The sequence below is a fragment of the Blastocystis sp. subtype 4 genome, assembly GCF_000743755.1.
Source record: "Blastocystis sp. subtype 4 strain WR1 chromosome Unknown seqid_0128, whole genome shotgun sequence".
NCBI classification, from domain to species: Eukaryota; class Bigyra; order Opalinata; family Blastocystidae; genus Blastocystis; species Blastocystis sp. subtype 4.
In genome coordinates this window covers 1-20970 of record NW_014569419.1, presented here as the reverse complement: position 1 = coordinate 20970, position 20970 = coordinate 1, and the positions used below count along the sequence as shown (strand labels likewise).

General features: G+C 38.7%; 8 protein-coding genes across 8 annotated transcripts; 4 read left to right on the top strand and 4 right to left on the bottom strand.

The window, feature by feature from the left end:
• Window positions 1–232: 232 nt before the first annotated feature.
• Window positions 233–887, bottom strand: JH06_2120 (protein kinase; the record flags this gene model as incomplete). Its single annotated transcript, XM_014671877.1, has 4 exons — window positions 233–469; window positions 502–621; window positions 683–733; window positions 771–887. 4 exons carry the CDS (start codon window positions 885–887, stop codon window positions 233–235), a joined length of 525 nt encoding a protein of 174 aa, XP_014527363.1.
• Window positions 888–1212: 325 nt separating this feature from the next.
• Window positions 1213–5571, top strand: JH06_2119 (hypothetical protein; the record flags this gene model as incomplete). Its single annotated transcript, XM_014671876.1, has 16 exons — window positions 1213–1347; window positions 1386–1511; window positions 1545–1642; window positions 1672–1873; window positions 1904–2047; window positions 2077–2655; window positions 2688–2840; window positions 2870–2923; window positions 2954–3046; window positions 3077–3158; window positions 3189–3393; window positions 3424–3571; window positions 3600–3863; window positions 3891–4067; window positions 4098–4957; window positions 4989–5571. 16 exons carry the CDS (start codon window positions 1213–1215, stop codon window positions 5569–5571), a joined length of 3903 nt encoding a protein of 1300 aa, XP_014527362.1.
• Window positions 5572–5944: 373 nt separating this feature from the next.
• JH06_2118 (hypothetical protein) lies at window positions 5945–6934 on the bottom strand (the record flags this gene model as incomplete). The annotated part of the gene is made up of 1 exon (XM_014671875.1): window positions 5945–6934. One exon carries the CDS (start codon window positions 6932–6934, stop codon window positions 5945–5947), a length of 990 nt encoding a protein of 329 aa, XP_014527361.1.
• Window positions 6935–6992: 58 nt separating this feature from the next.
• On the bottom strand, window positions 6993–7385 carry JH06_2117 (hypothetical protein; the record flags this gene model as incomplete). The annotated part of the gene is given in 3 exon segments (XM_014671874.1): window positions 6993–7115; window positions 7146–7292; window positions 7308–7385. 3 exon segments carry the CDS (start codon window positions 7383–7385, stop codon window positions 6993–6995), a joined length of 348 nt encoding a protein of 115 aa, XP_014527360.1.
• A 5291-nt stretch (window positions 7386–12676) lies between these two features.
• Window positions 12677–14766, top strand: JH06_2116 (hypothetical protein; the record flags this gene model as incomplete). Its single annotated transcript, XM_014671873.1, is given in 3 exon segments — window positions 12677–12958; window positions 12973–14224; window positions 14255–14766. 3 exon segments carry the CDS (start codon window positions 12677–12679, stop codon window positions 14764–14766), a joined length of 2046 nt encoding a protein of 681 aa, XP_014527359.1.
• A 458-nt stretch (window positions 14767–15224) lies between these two features.
• On the top strand, window positions 15225–16053 carry JH06_2115 (hypothetical protein; the record flags this gene model as incomplete). The annotated part of the gene is made up of 6 exons (XM_014671872.1): window positions 15225–15355; window positions 15387–15430; window positions 15461–15565; window positions 15596–15743; window positions 15819–15867; window positions 15949–16053. The coding sequence occupies 6 exons, from the start codon at window positions 15225–15227 to the stop codon at window positions 16051–16053; spliced, it is 582 nt and encodes a 193-aa protein (XP_014527358.1).
• A 2739-nt stretch (window positions 16054–18792) lies between these two features.
• JH06_2114 (putative mitochondrial ribosomal protein) lies at window positions 18793–19285 on the bottom strand (the record flags this gene model as incomplete). Its single annotated transcript, XM_014671871.1, has 4 exons — window positions 18793–18942; window positions 18973–19034; window positions 19067–19173; window positions 19206–19285. 4 exons carry the CDS (start codon window positions 19283–19285, stop codon window positions 18793–18795), a joined length of 399 nt encoding a protein of 132 aa, XP_014527357.1.
• Window positions 19286–19446: 161 nt separating this feature from the next.
• Window positions 19447–20532, top strand: JH06_2113 (hypothetical protein; the record flags this gene model as incomplete). Its single annotated transcript, XM_014671870.1, has 1 exon — window positions 19447–20532. One exon carries the CDS (start codon window positions 19447–19449, stop codon window positions 20530–20532), a length of 1086 nt encoding a protein of 361 aa, XP_014527356.1.
• Window positions 20533–20970: the final 438 nt, after the last annotated feature.

The following is a 20970-nucleotide window of genomic DNA, read 5'->3' as shown; positions in this document are numbered from 1 at the left end:
TTCTCAGGTGAGTGTGATTCAGGTGAACTCAATCCTGCTTCAGTTCCTTTCGAATCCTTCTCATGGGAACTCATACTCAAGTGGGCAACAGGTACTCTCAAAGATCCCTTCTCTTGTAATGGCATTTCACAATTGAAACTCTCTGGATGACGCAAACGAGAGAACAAGGTCAATATGATGTGAGTCAATGTATTGACCGCAGACTTCTGAAGTAACTATTGCATCATCCCCATCACTCATCAATCACAGGAGTAACACTCCATTTAAATGCCATGTTATAAACAGTATCAATAATTGCCCATGCTCGCTTCCTTGTTAAATCGATTCCTGCATCACAACGAATACAGTTCAGAATAATATCCAAGAGGTATTGATATACTGATTCCTCTGTTGTCGTGTATGTACTCTCAAATCTACAGTTGCATAGAGCGTTAGCGATACGATTAATCACGACAATAGAAGCAGGAGACTAGAACTCAGAAAGCGATATTCAACACTCACATCTTTAGTAACTAAACCATATAAAATAAATTTGTCGATTGACGACAATGCCAACTGCGTCAAGTCTGCACTACATTTCACTCCATTATCACGCAGGTTACGGTGTTTCTGGGTTTTCAACTAAATCGAGGAATGGACCGAAATATTCCATAGGATCAAGCCCTTCAAGGTCGTTGTGGACACTGATTCGCTCATGAAGAGACTTGAAAGTCCGCATTAATGGCGTTTCCAGCTAGTAAGTGAGAAAATACTACGAAATCATGTACAACCATCGGTATCTCCTTGTAAAACCGTTGTCCCGATGTGTAACGCGTGCTGAGCTTCATCTGACTCAAAATCGCGTTAATTTCACCGGTAACACAATGGATGTAGTTCGGACCCTTCATTCGTTGGAAATTCGAAAGAAGAAGAAATGACTGAAAACGACCTGATTCTGTGAGGATTGGAAGGATCAATAGATATACTTCGTTTGGTTCTGAAATGAGTTTTACTCCTAAGAAAGGTGATCAGCAGAGTTTGGTGGAGATCTATGTTTGTTCATCATCTTACCCAATTTCATTGAATTGTGCTCTACAATGCAGTATCTATTTATTTACACTTAACTGACATCCATCCACATCTACTGGGGATCCCCACAGTTGTATTCTCTGGGGCGTTTCAAGGATTTGAATTTGCGCCTTTCAGATCATCCATCACCGCTGGTTTTTCTTCATGGAAGTCGAAGAGAATTCATCGAAACCAGAGTTGAGTCAAACACCAGAACTAGACGCTGATCTTCCCGAAAAGGGTCTTCCTCGTTTAGTTATTGAGAAGCTGGTTCTCGAGAACTTTAAGTCGTATGCCGGGGTGAGAGTTGATTGTTTTCATGTTCTTGTCATTTATAGGAAATTGGTCCTTTTCATAAGAACTTTACGGCAATTGTAGGTCCGAATGGAAGTGGAAAATCGAATGTAATCGATGCTCTTCTCTTTGTCTTTGGAAAACGTGCATCAAAGCTTCGATTGAAAAGGGTAATTCCTGTTGAGATTTAGTGACAATCGTAGGTTTCGGAACTGATTCACAATAGTGCAAATGTTGCTCCTTGCCAGTTTGCTCGCGTTTCTGTTCATTTTGAGGATATTATTGACGGAGATGGTGACAGGTAGGATATACAGAATGATATTTCTTTAGTTTTACGATTGTGCCAAACTCGCAAGTGATTATCAGTCGTGTTGCCTATCTCAATAACTCTAGTAAATACTTCATTAACAATAAAGCGAGTAATGCTTCTGAAGTAACAACTCTACTAAAGAAGCGAGGAATTGATCTGGACAACAATCGTTTCCTTATCCTTCAAGGCGAAGTCGAACAAATTTCTCTGATGAAACCAAAAGTGGAAATGGGATTCATAGTTCATTTATAGAGAACCAGTGATAGTGAAGAGGGATTATTAGAGTACTTGGAGGATATTATTGGAAGTGCCAAATATGTACCACTTATTGAAGCAAAGGAAGTGGAAGTTGAAAAGTTAAATGATTCCCGCGGTGAAGTATTAAATCGCGTGAAAGTGATAATTGATGATATGATTAATCCTAGATTGTTGAAAAAGAACGAAATACTCTGGAAATAGGTAAGAAGGAAGCAGACCTGTATTTGAACAAGGAACGTGAATTAGCTCGTGAACAAGCTCTTCTCTATCAATATTATCTCTATGAAAGTACACAGGAAGAAGAAGAGATTCGTCATTCAAATTCAAGTTCACTTGATAAGCTAAATGAACTTCGATCCAAACTAACAGCAAATACAGAACAACTGAAAGCAATGGAAGAACAACGGAAGAAAGTGAATGAGGAATATGAAGCAATCAACAAAGAATTACAGCATTGCAAAGATGAATATGATGCTTATGAAAGGAAAGATATCCAATATCATGAGAATATGAAGGCCCAGAAAGCAAATTTGAAGAGATTACGAGGCAAATGTAAGACAAATGAGGAAGAGAAAGAAACAAAGGAGAAGAGTGTAGTAACAATGGAAGCTAATTTGACTCGATTGGAAAGAGATGTTGTTGTTGTGATGGAGAAGAAAGAGAAACTGGAAGAGGAATTGTCTCAAGTATTAACGAAGTATAAGGAGGAGATTAATCGATTGAAAGAACGTCGAACTGAGATTGAAGTATGAGACGGATGATAATTCATAATCACTAGACATCATTACATCCTTTACGAGAACGATTTGCTATGCAAGATTCTGCATTGCAAGAGAAACGTACGGAGTTAGATACAATGACTTCTCGACGTGATCGATTGGAATCCAATTTGACGACTGTGAAGGAGGCGATTGAATCACTAACAACTGAAGTTGAAATGAGAACCATGTTGAAGTGTAGTTAAACAAGAAGTTAGTGGAATTGGAGCAAAAGAAGGTTGCGTATGAGAATGGAGTGAGGATTTGAGTGGATTACGATATGTAGACAGCAGAATTGGAACAAACCCGAAAGCAGCAGCAAGAGGTCGAGAAGGAACTGAATTCGATTGAACAAGAACGTCGAATCAAGTTAGGACAAGTTTGATCTTGGATGACCATTGATCGATAGCTCTCTGAACAAAAGCGTACAGCCTCTGAACTGCAGAATCGCCGAGGAGTTCTAGCTACATTACTTCGTGCATCACAACCAAGTGATTCCTCGATGATCTCATGATTCCTAGATGGTGAATTGGCCTCAGTCAAGATCTATGGACGATTAGGAGATTTAGCAGAGATAGACGCTCAGTATGATGTAGCAGCGAGCACAGCCAGTCCAGCTCTAAATTATATTGTGGTTGAAAACTCCCTTGCTGCACGTCAGTGTGTGGAGTACTTGAAGAAATACAATGCAGGCCGTTCTCGTTTCATTATTCTAGAGGAAATGCAGTACGTATAGACTGATTCATTGATGTAAAGACGATATGTTCGTCGAATGCAAACTCCATTCACTTGTCCTCCTAACTCCAAACGTCTCTTTGATTTGATTCATGTATTTGACGAGAAGTTGCTTCCAGCATTCTATTTTGCTTTTTCTGATACACTCGTGACCTCATCTATTGATCAGGTTTCTTTTCTCATTCTCTCTTATCTAGGCATCCAAAATTGCATTTAAGGAGAAAGGGCATGCTCGTTATCGTGTCGTGACAATGTCAGGTCAGCTGATTGAATTGAATGGAACAATGTCTGGAGGAGGTGTGAAACAATCTCACGGATCAATGAAATTGAAGGATAAGAACAAGAGATCATCCTTAGGAGAGGAGAAGATACAGCAGAGTATGGAAGAGTTAGTAGGTGCTGTGAATGTGTTGGAACAGCGATATAATCAGATACGCAAAACGTTTACTGAAATGAAGGTGGTTGTTGATTGAAGTTCTGATCATTAGAGTCGTATTCAGGAGCTTGAAGAATCACTCCCAAAACTACAGCTCGAGATATCAAAGTTGGACATTGATGTGACTTCATTACGATCTACTGTCGAGAAGAGAGCTGATGAACAACGTGCTTTGATGACTGAACTCGAATCAGCAGCAAAGAATCAACAGCGTTGTATTGAACTTGAAGTATGTGTTAGTAAGACGAATGACTGTTAGTCAGAGATTGGTCACGATGAGATCAAATTGAAAGGACTTCAATCAGAGATTAAATCATATGAAGATCGAATCAAAGCGATTGATAAGGAGATCGAACTGGTAGGTGGTGAAGCCATTCAGAAGCGTCGTCGAGAATTGAAAGCTACAGCAGATCAACACGCTTCCATGCAAAAGGAAATTAGTTCCACAAAGGTGAAGTTACGAGCCACACACAAAGCAATCAAGCAACTGGAGGAAGAGAATATCCGTCTTGCTAAGGATGTGAGTGATGCTGAACAAGCAATTCAAGCTGCAAAGACTCAGTTTGAGTTGATTGAAAAAGAAGCAGCTCAGTTGCTGGCAGCATTCGAATTAGCCCAAAAATCCCAAGCTGGTAAGCAGAAGGAGATGGATGCAGCCACTACTGCTTATGAGAGACTTAAGAAGGAGAATGGTGAGACTGAAGTTGCTCTAGGAACGTTGGAGGAATGTTGTGCTGGTCTGGCGAAGCAGTTAGAAGAGTTAGAGAAACAACGAGAGATTTGGGTGAAGAAAATTGAAACACTTCGTAAGAAGACTTGGGAAAACACACGAGAATTGGATGATCAGGATGATCCTGTCTTGGCTGAAGGTCATATGGAGGAAGAATCTCAAGAGAATGAAGAGGAAGAATCTCGGGAGAATGGAATGGAGGAGGAACATCGAGAGAATGGAATGGAAGAAGAAACTCTTCGATCGGATCCTGCCTATCGAATCATTCCTGATGTGTCAAGAGAACGTTTAGCAAGTATTGATAAGACTCGTATTGAGAGGAATATATTGCGATTAGAAGCAGAGAAGGATAATCTGAAGAAGAATGTGAATCTGAGTGCAATATCTGAGTAGCATAATGATAAGAAGAATGATTGGTAGATTCAGAGCGAAGGATAGAGAATACAAATTACGAGAGAAGGAATTGGATGATGTGACAACACGACGAGATACTGTTAGAAAGGAGTTTGATGATTTGCGTAAGCAACGACTCACAGAGTTCATGGATGGATTCAATACAATCACACTGAAGTTGAAGGAAATGTACCAAATGATTACTCTTGGTGGAGATGCTGAGTTGGAATTAGTGGATTCATTAGATCCATTCTCTGAAGGTATTGTGTTTAGTGTCCGTCCACCAAAGAAGTCATGGAAGAATATTAGCAATTTGAGTGGAGGAGAGAAGACATTATCATCTCTTGCATTAGTCTTTGCTTTACATCATTATAAACCAACTCCATTGTATGTGATGGATGAAATTGATGCTGCCCTTGATTTCCGAAATGTGAGTATTGTTGCTCATTACATCAAAGAACGAACGAAAAATGCTCAGTTTATCGTGATTTCACTTCGTAATAATATGTTTGAATTGGCAGATCGATTGGTAGGCATTTACAAGACGGATAATTGCACGGATTCTGTTTCAATCAATCCAGTAGAATTGTGTACAGTTACTGAAGAATGACGTGTTTGTTTTAAACATTTGACTGTACAGTACAAAGTATACTTTTCCGAGGTTCTTCTTCTGAGGTAGAGATTTCTGAATCCGATTCATCTACAGTGTATTTCAGATATGACCAGTTATTAGGAACAAGGAACATATTGATGGAGGTCACATCTATCCTTTCATATATCTGTTAGATTCTACCTATTACACGAATTGGAAGCCTATCAGAATCACCTGAGAAGGAATGGTCACTGATCATCAACTTGGATAATTGAGGATTTGCTACTTATCACTTCAATTCGAATCCATTACAGTATACTATGAGATAAGAACAATGATAAAAAGAATAAGAGCCAAAAACAACTACTTTCAATCTAGGCAATTCTATTCTTTAGATTTCTATCCATTTTAAACGAATTAGTTCTAACATAGGACAAGAAGCAAAGTTACAAGAATCAACATTGTATTTCCCAAATGTCAATCTTCTTAAAGATGGTAGAGTACGGAATGTACACTTTGTGTACTCATAAAATGAATACGGTCCAATTGAAATTTCCTTTAGTTTTGGACAATTCTCCACAAGAAATTCTGTATTCTGTTTTCCCGTTATTACATCACTGCTCTGTCTATAAACTGTAAAACACATTTCCTCGATACTCACACACTTGAGTTTGGGACAATTCACAAGATGACACTTCTCTGTATGCTTAAAAGAGCAACTACGAACAGTAAACGAGATAAGAGAGGGAAAATCCGATAAATTTACAGTTGTAAGGGAGCGCTTATTACAAGTACCATACTCAATAGTCATGTGATTCACTGTCACTGACTCTGAAAAGAATGCTGTTGTTGTTTCAATTAATACTGACGACTCCTGAGTAATCTCGGGAATCAGCAACTTTCTCTCCTTTTGTCTTTCTTTTTCATTTATATTCAAACCACCGTCCACGACAACAGCGTAGGCATTAGGTTGTTCCGACTCACCAATCTCACCAATGTCCTGCTTTTTACTAAACTGAAGAGTTGAAGGAATATACACATCACCAATAAAAGAGGAGTGCGGACTAGGAATCTCAACACTAACGAGAGAATCCTCTGAAACACATACAGGAGACGAAATCATTAGAGGATCGGTATAGGTCTGGACATTTTTTAGTTCGGAAGCAACCACTTTCGAAGAAGGATGCTCTAAGACTACAGGAGATAGCGGAGAAACTGTAGAATGATCATTTGAGACAATATAAAGTTGTTCTGGATCTATTGTTTCCATTCCAGATTCAAAGTGTTCCATTGCCAAGAGTATGTTTAGGTCATGTTTCAATGAAAATGAAAAGTATATAGATCGAATTCGACAACAAAAGTAACCACAATGCCATGGCATTCACTTTGGTAACAAACAACATTGATTACATGTCGAAGTAGCAGAGAATCAGAATGCCTTAATATAGAGTTCCTTCCCAAGGATACTTCTGGGTTTCTGAAAGACTCTTACTAGCTACGAGGATCTTGGAATCAAGAACATAATCACCAGTCATTGTAAGATGAGTAACAACATTGTGAACCTACATATGACAAGATATCGAGTTCAATACATAATACTTAAGGGTAGTGTCCAGTCCGTGAAGGCTTAAACCATAATAGGTAGTAGAATCAATGGTTTCCTTCTTACATGTAATAGCATGATCCACATGATAGGTAATAGTTTCAGGAAGTGACTCCTTGATTTTTGTTTCTGCGTACTAACGATTACCAACCTTTCGGAACCATACATTGATGGCTTTTACAACGGACTTTTCAGCACAATCTACAGTTTCCCATTCTGCAGATACCATCATAAACAAAAACAGCGCGCAAACAATCCAGTAGGTCTTCATTATCTGTTGTTTTCAATAATGGGGTTTCATAGGTACCGTAAAATCGAATCTGTTTCTGCATCCAGAATCACACCGATTTTTGGAGTCTTGATTACAGGGATTCATCCTCTATATTCTCTATATTAATATATCTATTTATTGTCTATGGAAGATATCCAAGGATCTACAGATCCGATTGTAGGTGTTGATTGTTATCTTTACTCGATAGGTTGAATCTTCATCCATTCTGAAGATGTTCCAGGAAAGTCGTAATTGTGTTACTTAGATATGATTGAATAGGGATGGATTTGGAAGAGTTCCTTTCCTATGCTCAGAAAAATTGGTCAGGAATGGATATAGAAATGCAAGAGAAGTTCTGTAATACTTTAGAATCAAATATCTTGTCTCCAAAGGATGTTGCACAATTCTTCGACATTTTTGAAACCTATTTCACTTGTAATGGTGATACTGTTTTGATTTATCTGAGAAATAGAATTTGCTGTTGAACTTTATTCTCTCTTCAACAAGTTGGTTGAAAAGGAGTTAAGGAATCACTTTTCTACCCCAATAACATCTGGTGGGTTGTTTTTCGGGACAACGAATCTGTTATCATCAGGTCTTCAACTTGGTGCTTTGACTTTGGATACTTCAAAACCGTTGGAAACAGTTCTTTAGTTTGATTTATAGTGTATTGATTCAATTGTGGTTGAGTCTGGTCTCATTACACACTCCAACTTCTGTTGAGTGTACAATTCCGCTTTTATCTTGTTCTAACAAGGAATTCCACATGACAGTATGAATGTTGTACATATCTTAGATAGATTGGCTTGATCTGTCCTACTCAATCCTCCAAACATCATTTCGTAAGTATAGAAATTCGTTCTCTTCAAGGGTACTTTATGATTGTATGATCAATATCAGATCTTCTTCTCAAAGATCACGATATGTACTTCCTATTCTCTTTCCTATTCCTGATTCTCTTCTTGAAAAGAATGGCTTCTTACTCACTCTCTCCTTCTCCTCTACTACTCATACTTGCTTATATATTGATAACTATCTATGTAGTCAATCTGATATCCTTTATCCATTCACAGTAGGAGAATCTGTCTTTGTGATTGGAGATTCTAATTCTTATTCTCAAAAAGCGGTGTATTCCAAAGAGCGAGCGAATCCTATTCTGCAAAGAGAGAGCTTGACTTCGGGTGTTGTGGTGAATAATCTCACGATCTCTCAGGGCACATTGGATGAACGCACGTTATCGAGACAGTAAGTCTTTTACGTAGATGTTAAGATCAGATGCACACTGGGTCCTCATTTCTATCAGACGGAACAATTGCCTCCTCATTTGGAACCTGCGGAAGGAATGTTAAGACCTGAACGAATGTGTCTGGATTCAGATGATCAAATCATCCAGCTTCTTCGAGTGAACTTTGAATCGATGTCTGTTTGAGATGATTTTTTGCGATTAGATGTAGAACGGATGCTTCTGTGCCCTTGTCAATAGAGGAACAACTGAGTTTACTCGCGATAATATATCGAGTGTGCCAATAGAAGGAAATCGTCGCTGGTATAGGATGGATCGAGGAACTGCTCCTTTTGTTGTCTGTTCGTCTCTCCTTCCCTTCATGTATGTGTTTATTTTTCACGTCTCTCTCTAGTTTGGAACAGAATCCTCATCACCGATTGCTTGTTGGTCTTCATAGTATTCTCTTGCAGTCACCAAAGAATGAATGTGAGTTTGCATAACTGACATAACCATTAGTTCATGTGACTCTCCTTCAAACACTCCTTCAATCCTTTGAATTACTCTTTCGCATCGATCCATCTTTGTTGATCAGCGTTTATGATAATGATTTAATGAATCTGCTATCATCATGCTTCCATGATATTCAAGGATCACTTATCACTTCTTCTATGATTGAATCATTATGTTCTTTTGTAAGGACGTTGATTCTCTTTGATCATACTCCTGATAGAATGGTTATCAAAGAGTATTTAACACATGTGATATTCGATCCACTCCTTTGGGAGAAATTGTCATCAGATCTTGCAGTTGAGTTTCATGATAGACTGTATACACTCTTCTCAACTCCATACAGTGGTATGATTTTCACATCCATTGTATCTATTCGAGTAGCATTCTATTCATTGTCTTAGTAACAGATGTATTTGAGTTGTGTGGTTACTGCCTCTATCTGTTATGTTGATACTCTCACTCCTCTGTTATTTCTCTATATCACAAATGCAGAATCAGCAGCAGTTAAGAATGAAATTTATCATGCTGTGTATGATCATATGACTGAAATTATTCTTCATAACTCTTATCCTATGATTCAGTTATCGTATCATTATCCTTTCTCTCTCATATTAGTGGTTTCATTGCATTTCTTCAAACTCATTATGCTTCTGATAACTCTTCTGATGTTCATTTGTCTGAAGAATTGATAGACTACAATGCAATGAATGCAATTATCATTCTCTTGGATCACTTGATATCAGTTCCATCCTTACAACAAGATTTGTCATCTGAAGTCGTATCTGGTGAATCTCCTCAGGATACTGTACTCTCCCCAGCTTCTTTTTATCCATAGAGATGTTTAACATTGAAAACTTTGAATTTCATTGTGTATATTCTGTATATCATCATCACAAATCGTCATAAGATACAAGATCCATTGATAACCAATACAGACCTCATTTATAACATGTTCTATCGATGTTTAGTATGTTTGGATAACCGTGATTATGATGCTAATACCAATAGTGCTTTGGGTGAATATGCCAATTTAGTAACACTCCTAAACTATTGGCTAAAAGGAAAGAATCGTAAACAGAATGATGGTGGATTGAATGAGATTTCTTCTATTGTTCTTTACATTCATCCGAAACTTCTTCCTCACTACATCCATTGCATACGATATTTGGTTGATATAGATCGGATTCTTGGGTTTCTTTTGGAATTCAAAATCTATATCACAGAGGATACAAACCATTTGATGCAAGCTATTGGCCAAGAATCAGATGATTCCCGTGTTTCTCAAAGTCATCAGATTCTTATTTATCAAGGAATTCTGAAAGAATTGGTTCTTCTTTTTCTCCGTTTTCAACATGATCAATGTAAGGACAGTTTTTGGATTTCATACTATAGTACTGTTTCCAATTATTCAAGAAATACTCTCTTTACTGTTGTTCAATGATATTGAATCGACTACCTTTGCTGACAATCTATCGTATTTCGTAATTTTTGTTGTCTCTACGTTCCCTACTCAAGAGGCTTATCAGTTCCTTAGTGACATTATCTCAAGTATCTTCACACGTGTGATCAGTGTGGATGTGGTTTCTAAGAGGCGATTGGCCAATATGGAAACTCTTCTGGCTGTTGTTTTAGAAGTACTGAATCGTCAAGAATCAGTTCAATTGCGTTTTCATGAGCTTATTCAGCATCAATTGGCAAGAGATCCAGCATCGAAACCAAGTGTGGAACTCATGACAGGATCAGATTCGATTCCTCCTTTATCAAGACGAGTACGTTCTCATCCTGACAAATCACTTTTCAAGCATTCTTCTGATATGAAGAATGTCAAATCTGATCGTGATACTGAGAAGATGGATGAGAAAGGGGAATCTCATCCTCAAGTCCCATCAATCTATCTCTCATTTCCGCAAGACAGGATTCATGATTCTATGAACTCTGGATTATTACATATGACACTAAGTCCTATGATTCAGAGTGATGCTATCTCTCAGAGTATCCGAGATGAGTTGCTATTCATGGATGGAATGGAATGTTTTGATGTGGTTGGTGTGTTGGTACCATTAGCAGAGAACCTTATTGAATTCACAACAGATACTGACTCCTCTCTTCTAGAACTCTTGAGTGCAGTCTTCTATCGACAAATATATCGTGAATGCTGGGATGCGAAGAAGGAACTGGAAACTCGAATTCAACATCTTTTGTCACTACAACGGAGTATGCGACTTATTCTAAATGCTTACAGCGAGGATAGTGAGCAATATCAAATGATAGTTTGTTCATATCTGGTCGTTCTGCGAGATTGTTTCATAGTTATTGAAAACCGAACAGAAGATGGAGATGTCTTAATGAATTTCATTCAGAGTGAATGTCTCCAATTGAGTGATACTTTGCTGTCGAATCCAGTCTTCTCAGATCTTCTCTCTATACCTACTGTAACATGATTTCCACTCATTTTGACCCATAGCATACTGATTACATTCCAGTTCCATTACTTACACTTGGTTTCCTTTCTCATATCAATGATTCTATTCTCCAAACAACAGTCCAGTTTGGACAGAATGTCATGTCATTGTATCCAGTAGCCACTTATGCTCGAAAACATCTTACCAATCAAACATACCAATTTGTTACCAATCGAGTGAGTAATTTGAAAAACATTACGGGACCTGTTTATGAACAATTTGTCACAAATAACAAACTCAAATGTGAGTTGGCTGTATCTGCACAACGACTGAAGCGACGCACATGGCAAGAAACTCTGGAGAATTACTTCCGAAGTAGAACAATGGCATGGCGTTATTTCAGTCAGAGATATCGTGAGCATAAGTTGGAATCAAAGGAGCTGTACTTACAGCGCTGTACGTACTACGTTCTCGATCCTCATATGGATATTCATGGAGTACGAAGGAAGATTCGACGTGTGATCCCACCAACCCAGGAATATGAACGTGCACGAGTGAGTCGGAATGAAATGTCAACAGAGAATACAATGAAGAGTATGGATAATGTGGCTGAAGAGAGCTGGGAATTGAAATCAAGTGGAAGCAAACACTATAAGCGGATTCAGTCATCTCCCAGTATGGACACTATCACAAATGCGTTTGTAATTTCTTGTATTCTGATAGATAGACCCTTAGTAATTCAATTGATAGTTCATTGATTACTCATGTTATCTGCTTGAATATTAGCGTATTCGATGTACAATGGGGTGAAATCATGATTCGAGATTCATCACTCTTCTTCACAGTGACTCCCAAACCAGAATCCATTCAAGGTTGATTGTATTTCATTGTCATTATATATAGAGGAAACTGTTATTCCAGAAATGAAGTCTGTTTTTCCAATGTCCCAAATTCAAGTTTATTCACTGAAACATATCAACATGTTATTTAAACGAACTTACAATTGTCAGCAATCTGCGTTAGAATTCTATTATCATAACCACGGTTTTTATAACAGTGTTTTACTCTATTTTCCAGATCCTGTTTCCTTTTCCTTCTTATATCATCCATAGATGAAGCGAAATATGGTGTATTCGTACATTCTCTCTGTACTCCCATCAACTGCAATCGCCCAAAAACTGGAGGAAGATGATGCAGATTTTTTGCGGCGTTGGGGTATCACGGAGTTATGGATGAATGATCGTATGAGTAACTTTGATTATTTAATTTGCCTCAACCAGGCTTCTGGACGTTCATTTCAAGACATCACACAATATCCAGTATTCCCGTGGTTATTTAATGACTATTGCAAAGCTGATTTTGATGTAAAGTACGAATGTTGGATTGCTCTAAGTGTAGTAATGTGAAGTACTATCGTGATCTCTCTCTTCCTATGGGTGCTCAGAATTTCAAACGATTGAATGCTTATATCGATCGATTCCAGAATTGTATGGAGAACAATGAACATTCAATGGAACTGTATCGAGAATTACAAGAAGATCCTGATGAAGCTGAACAAGCAGATGAAATTCTGGAATCCATTATTCCTCCCTATTATTACGGTTCTCATTACAGTACTCCGTTAGGATGTGTTCTCTATTATTTGCTTCGAGAAGAACCATACACTTCTTTGCATGTTCTACTTCAGGATAATCATTTTGATGTATGTGACCGCCTTTTCCACAGCATTCCTGTGACATTCCGAAGTTGTTTTGAAATGTTACCCGAGATCAAAGAGTTAACACCCGAGTGGTTCTTTTCGCCTGAATTTTTGGTAAATCGAAATCATCATCGATTTGGAACGAAACAGGATGGTGAAGAGGTTGATGATGTGAAATTACCTCAGCTTTCTGATGGAATAATGACACCAGAACTCCTTATTTCTCGTCATATTCAAGGTCTGGAAGGACCAGTTGCCACTACACTTCTATGTGAGTGGATTGATTTGATATTTGGATATAAACAGCAAGGAGATGAAGCTGTGAGGAACTATAATCTCTTCTATTATATGACGTATTCGGATCAAGTTGATATTTCCACAATTCAGGATATAGAAACACGTAATGGAATTATCACTCAAGTGGCTCATTTTGGACAGTGTCCTGGAATGCTTTTCTATCAGTCGCATCCGAAACGCCGTCCTGGAATCAATTCTTCTCGACCATTACGCAATATGCTTCTCGAAACGAATCGTAAAAGCATTGATCGAGAAATGAATGGTACTTGGATTGGTGATCGTTGCCGAATTCATCAGATCAGTGACTATGATGGTTCATCTCTCTCTCTTACTCCTTACAGCCTGCAGCAGATTCTTGGTACAACTGAATATGCATCTTCTTCAACTTGCTTCTTTGATCCTACGAGTATCTATTGTTGTCGAACGGACGATTCCCGTGATTCTGCATCAATCCCTACAATTGTTTGTCCAGACACTTGTCTAACATGGCCACCTTTTTCTCACTATCCTTGGCGTTTGATGATTGATTGTAATGACTATGCAATCATTTCTTCTGTCAAAATCCTTCTGGAAGATCAATTTCCTGAGTCCAGCAATCGTCATAGGAATTGTTATGCTGTTGAATATTTCACAAATGAGAATACATGGAAAATGATCAGTAATCGTAGGTGTGATGATTATAAGTTATGAATAGGAGAGGAACTTTCACAACGAACTCCTGCGGGAATCATCACTACAATTGTATTTGCTAAAACTTGTTCTCGTTACTGGAGAATTAGTATTTATGAAATCCCTTTTTCTAACCTCTCTGTTCGTGATACAGTGGTCACAGCACCTGAGTATACATGTGGACGATCTGAACTTGATCCTCCTTCGATTCCTGTAGCAGAACGAACTCCTTTTTCTGGTCCTCGGATTCGAAAGGTTGATCTGTTTGGTATTCCGTTCCTTCCATTAGTTCCTTCTCACTCTTCTCTGGTATGGGAGTGTCAACGAACTCATATTGATCATGTTGCATTGTGGAACCAGGGTCAAGAGAGAGTCACAACCATAGCAGTATCAACCAGAGACTTGCATCTTCATCTAATCAGTAATGTGAATCATTATAATCAACGTATTACTGAACTGGATCTTTTGGCAAAGAATGATTGTTCTCTCCTATGTATGCATCCTTCAGTACGATCAATTCATTCTTGTGATTCGTAGCTTCCTCTTCTCTTCTTGGATCCCCATCATAGTAGTGAATTGCTAATTATGGCAGTGAATACTTCATTGAGTGAGAAGTCACATCCTTTGAGTCCTGGATCCATTCAATCACTTCGTTGCTTTCTCAATGCTGGTATTCTGACCATGGCAGCAGATCGAGAACTCTTAGCTGTTCATGGAGAGTAAGAATGTTTGATTGTATCCATAATAGGACTGGTCTTCTTTCAATATTCGATCTCACAGTTACCAACACAACCAGTTCTGTTTCATTCACTGTGAATACTCTGCCGATAGCGTCTACAGTCATTCCGTCTGCTTGTGAGTATGATTCTATGGTGTTTTCTTCCTCTCTGGATTGTCTAGTCCTGTTTAACCGGTTCTTTACAGTTTCAGAGACATCTGAATCAACACGCAAAGGTCTTCTTCTCGTGTACACATCTCAGTTACAGTTACGTGCAATGATTCCCCAGGAACAGATTCTAGATGTGGTTATTTCAATTTATGGGATTCTTGTGATATGTTCTCACAAAGTGATAAAATATGACTTCTGTGGCCATTTTGTCAAGGCTGTGGAGACGAAACATGACATGTGATGTGTGATGGTGATGATTAATCTTTAGTATATCAAACGCTCTTTCTCAATCTCGTGATGTGCTGTTATGTGGTAGATCTGAAGAAGGAGAATGACTTTTAGGATTGGTCTCGAGTGAGTGTATTGTTCTGGATATCTTGCTAATGGAGTTTTTAACCGTAATTCCAGGTGAAGAAACGTTCAAGCATATGGTATTCAATAGTGAAGGTGAAATCAAATAGAAATGATGATTTGTAGATACTGGATTTTTTGCTGCTACGAGTGATGGTCGGTTAATTTATCAGTGTCTTAACAACTGCTTATCAAATGGAAAGGATCTAGATCCTTCCAATGGAGGCGAGAAAGGAGGGAAACGTAGTCTGTTGAAGTCTCTTTTCAAGAAATCGTGGTTGTGTTTGTTTCATACTTTTCATTTCTTCTTTCTCTTTCGAACTCTCTTTTTTTATTTTTGTTGTAATAGTCACATGGATGGATATATGTCTCCTTCGCAGATGCCAAGGAACAATCTGGTTCCTACTGACAATTTGTTAAAAACTACTTCAATTTGGACGGAGGCGATATCGGGAAAGAGTTCAATTACTGAAGAGCAGGTAAGACAATTTGAACAGAAGAAGCGTGACTATATCAACTCTTTGAAGCAATCTGGAAGTGATGAAGATTCGGATGTATGCATTGAAGACATTGATCATTTTTAGGAACTGAAAACTCGAAGTGTTTGTAGTAAATGCGGTCAAACGGGTCATATGGCATATCAGTGTTTTAATTTCTTGAACAAGAATGGAGAAGTCGATCCATCACTCAATCAACTGATTCCTTCTTCTGATGAAGAAGAGGAGAAGAAACGCAGTCGAAGTCGTAGTCGTCATTCTTCTAAGCATCACCACAGTCATTCACAGTAGGTATTGTCTCTTCAATTGACATCAAGTCGTCATCATCATTCAGGTGATTCTTCCCATCGTCACCATCACCGTCGTCACTAGAGACGATTGTACTATTGTCTTTTTATTTTTCTTGTTTGTTGGGATCCCAACGATTGTTCAAACTGACATTCAAGTATCTGAATCCACAGTTTTTATGAACAGGATCTATTTGTGGCTTTCAGTCCTTGTATTGTTAACTGTTTATGATTGATATGTAGTTGTCTGTTATAGGATTAGGAACTGGAGACACTTGTTCATTTCTTTGTATCAATCGTTCTTTTAGAATGACTTGTAGCTGATTCAAATGCAGACTTGTATTCGTTAACACAATACAGACTTCGTCAACAAGATGATATCTATGTATGTCCTCAGTTGTCCTCAGTAAATCGGAGTTGGTCGATTAATCCAAGTAGGAACGAGACTGATGTGTTATCTAGATTTACCTCCAGGTCTCTTTTTTCAGGATGGAATCATATCAGGGAATGCTGCAACAAGAACAGGAATGCTAGATTATGTAGTGACGATAGAAGAAACCTATCCTAAAGAAAGAACCCGAAATCAAACGATTCAAATCGAAATTTATTGTATAGAATTGATACTGACATGAGTCGTAGCGCTTGTTTGCAATGCAGAAGATGAATGGCCAGAAACTTATGATAGATCTTCTGTGTATCGTAGTTGTTCCTTCGGTCTTGGTCGTGCAATTCGTACATGTACTGATGGTAGGTCTTATTGATGTTTGTGATTTCAGGCCAGTGGGAAGAGTATTCAGATTGTAGTTCTGTGTGGATCTTCTTTTTTTCTTCAGGAGGTTCAATTCTTCTCTTGTTGATCTTTATTATCATTTCACTCTCCTGCTGTTGCAAAAAGGTTAAATCCATCTCTTCATCTCCAAGGGATACATATTCAATTGAAATGACAGCCAAATATTCAATGGAGAATGTCATTCATTCTGATGAATCTTCCTCCTCCATCCAATCAGCAGTGGGAACTCCTCAGGAACAATCAGAACCTATAATGACAGAACTTAGTCTGAAGACTTCATCTGATATGAATGCTCCAGCTGAGACCTCGAATCCAGAAGCAACAGCTTTCAGCGAAGTCTCAACACCAGAAGAAATAGGAAATCAGACAGAGGTTCCCTCAACATCGATTCGTACCCCACCAGTGATACCGCCAAAACCTAATCTAGGTGCGTTGATGGGACTATCTGAGTCTCATTACGAACTGCCTCCTCCGCCTCCTCCAAAGCCACCCAAACTAAGTTTGTACCGAGAGTCTTCCTCTAGTGAAGGACCTGATCAGGTGAAACCAGAAGCTCCATTTGAAGAGAGAGGACTGCCATTGAATGAAACTGAATCTCTGTCACAGTCAACTCGACTTCCTCTTCCTCCTCCTGTCTCTTGGCGAAGGACACAATCCAAGCAAGATAAAGATGAAGATGAAGAGCCGATGGTCCCTCATCGTGATGCTCCTCCTCTTCAGCCTGCAAAGCCTCTTCGTCGAGCTCCTTCTCTTCCATCATCTGATATACCACATCGACCGAATCGACCTGCTCCTTCTCTCATCACAGAGGACGATTTGTATCAAGCTCCTCCTTCACGACTTGTTACTCCTCCTTCAGCTCTCCAACAAGTTCCGTCCCAATCACTTCATGGTTCTCATAGTGTACCACCTCCAAAGCCAGAGAAGCCTTCTAAACCAGCACATCTGTTCCAATCAACTAGCAATACTGAGGTGAGGCTAATTAGGATTTGTCATGATTAGAATTATGGGTTTATTCCCTGTGATCAATTGAAGTTGGGTTTCTCTGTCGGATTTGGTGATTCGAGTCGAAATGATGTGTGTGAGATGAATGGAAACAGTGATCCAATTCATATTCGATATGATTCCATCATTTCCAGTTTATCATCAAGTCAACTGCTTACAGAGAAAGAGTTCTTACAGCGATTGTCACATGCTAGCATTCTTAAAGTTGGATCGAATCTTATCCGTTATTTGTAGTTTATAGGGTATTCCAGAATTGGAGGACGCGATTGCATTCTTGAAGAATATGGAGGAGAATCACTCGATGTATTCCTTGTCAAAGGAGAGGTGGATGATAGTTTCCTTATTGATGCTGCGATGGCAATGCTGTATGGAGTACGATATGTCTACAACCAATCTGATCTTCCTTACGGATCTTTGGATTTGAAACACATCTATGTGACAAAAGACAAGAAGGTGAAACTGAATCTTCCAGAGTTTCGTATATCATTAAGTAGTGCGGGCTGGACAGTTGGAGCTGATCTAAACGAATTGAGTAAAGTAATAACAGCACTAGCTGGCTATGCAAAGAAGAGCAGTGTAGAACAAGTGCTCCGTTATTGTGGCCAGCTCTGTCTCTCAAGACATGATGTAGGTGTAGAAGGGGAATATAAGAATAGAAATCTGTTATTAATGATATCCTGGAGAAGCTAGCAACACTGCAATAAACTCGTGTTTTCAAGTCATGAGCTTGCTTTGTTTGTTTTCTTAAACAATCCAATTTGGAACTTGCTTAACCTTAATCGAATCTGTACGTAAATAATCATCAAATACTCCTTGATACGAAGGATTATTTGTGTATACGCTCTGAGTTACCTTTGACACTTTATGTCCATTTGTATTTCTCAATTCCATCACCTATTCTAATATCAAGCAACCACATACTACGTGTTCCCAAATGTCCTTTTGACTCATATTCTTTACGCAAATTTGTCTTGAAAGACCATTTTCTAGCTATTACACATAGAAAGTCGAGGAGTACTGTACTCTCCAATAAGAATGGGGTGTCGGTTAGGTACAACAGATGTTACAACCTTCAACTGAGGATTACTTTTCGAGAAATCGATCAAATTCTTCTTCATCCATTCTCTACACGAATCATCACAGACACACAAGAATACCGAATAGCAGCACTGCTACCACCATTCGTACAATAGCGAAAGGTTAATTTGTCCAAAAAGTAGTAACCCCTTGAACACATAGGTTTTACTGGCAATCTATCTCATGGCTCAGTGGTTGATAATTGTGATTTTTAGTTCATTAATCATCTCTTATGGTGTTTGGTTCAATGATCCTTATCCCCTGGGGATATTTGTGCTACAATGAACATACTTTGTCTGTTTCTTTGTTTGATATCAATTCATGTCTTTTAATTCTTTTCTTACTGATGATCCTGTGGTTTCCATTAACAACGGTATGTTTCAATCGGTTACTCCTTCAGAGAACCAGCCTACAGAACCTTTTCTAGATTATCTTTCGATTACAGGACTATTGGATTCATCAAGTGAATTATCTAGTGCGGATAATTCGTTCCTAAATACAGATCTGTTAGCAACTCTGGACACGAAAGATATCAATTATGATCATCCAGTTATTGATGACTTCTTTCCTCTTGATCTCCCAGAACCAGATCCTATGATTACTTTTCTATCTCCTTTGACCCTATCTATGAATTCAAACAAAAGTAGTGTGGATCCGGAAGCAGTATGTATGGGCCATTTTCCGTCGTTTGGTCTTTCTGAGCCTATGCAAACCGATCTTTCCAACGAGCTACCCAAGAAAGATACCTCTATTGAATTGCCCTCCGTGTTGTGGGATACAGGAGCGGAGAAAGAACCTCAGGAAACTGATATGGAAGTGGAATCGACAAACGGTATCATGGTTCCTGCAATCATACCTGATCTATTTCCCGTACCCATGAATAGTCCACAATCTTGTGATGACGATTCTGGCAATGAGGAGTACTCAATGGAAATTGAACCAGAAAAAGATAGCTACGAAAAGAAGAACCATACATGGGAAGAAACTGCTACTCAACTGCAATTACCCATTTCTACAACAGAAATGAGTCAATACGTGATTCCAGATCACTGGCTAACTGCTGATGAATACCAGCAATTACTATTTGATATGGAGAGAGGGAATGGCATGTATCCTTTATATGACTTGGGAATAGACAATCACCAAGTCACATATCATCCAAACTTCATATATATGAATCCATGTCCAGCCATCTACTTCCTCCGCTGTGAATTCTTGAAGAATGGAAGACCCATGTTCGGATTTCCTCGCGTAAAGAATGTTTCAAAGCAGTACACATGGAAAAAGCAGGGATTCACAACCGCAATTCCCAAAAGCAATCCAACCGTTCGGTACATTACAGCTAATTGTTATCTCTGCGGCAAAGGAAAGAACCGAGTAATCCGAGCACATCTAATGAACACATAGAATAGTCGATTCGCTGCATTTGCCGGTAGAGAACCAGTTCTTCGAATGCATGCGGTGATGAAGGTCCGTCCATATCAAACACGTGGAAACACAGATAAGTACCAAAACGACAATTACATAGACGAAGGCATCAATCCTCTTCCACTCTAATGTATAGGCCCATTTGTCCTTGTTCATATTCTTAAAGGAGGGAATCGTTCCGCATCCTGAGCTTTTCACCAAAAATGTTTGTTAGCTCCAACACAGTACTGTAAAGAATTCCCAGAAGGCACTAACATCAAAGATATGGTAGAACAAGAGAATGAATGAAATATGGGGTACAAATTGAGCCCCTTGTCTTTTGCTGAACACATGCCATATCAAATCTGAACCCCCTGGATAGATTGTCGTTCACATTATTCCTTTTTTCATCGTATGTAGTTGATGCCTTGGCATCAT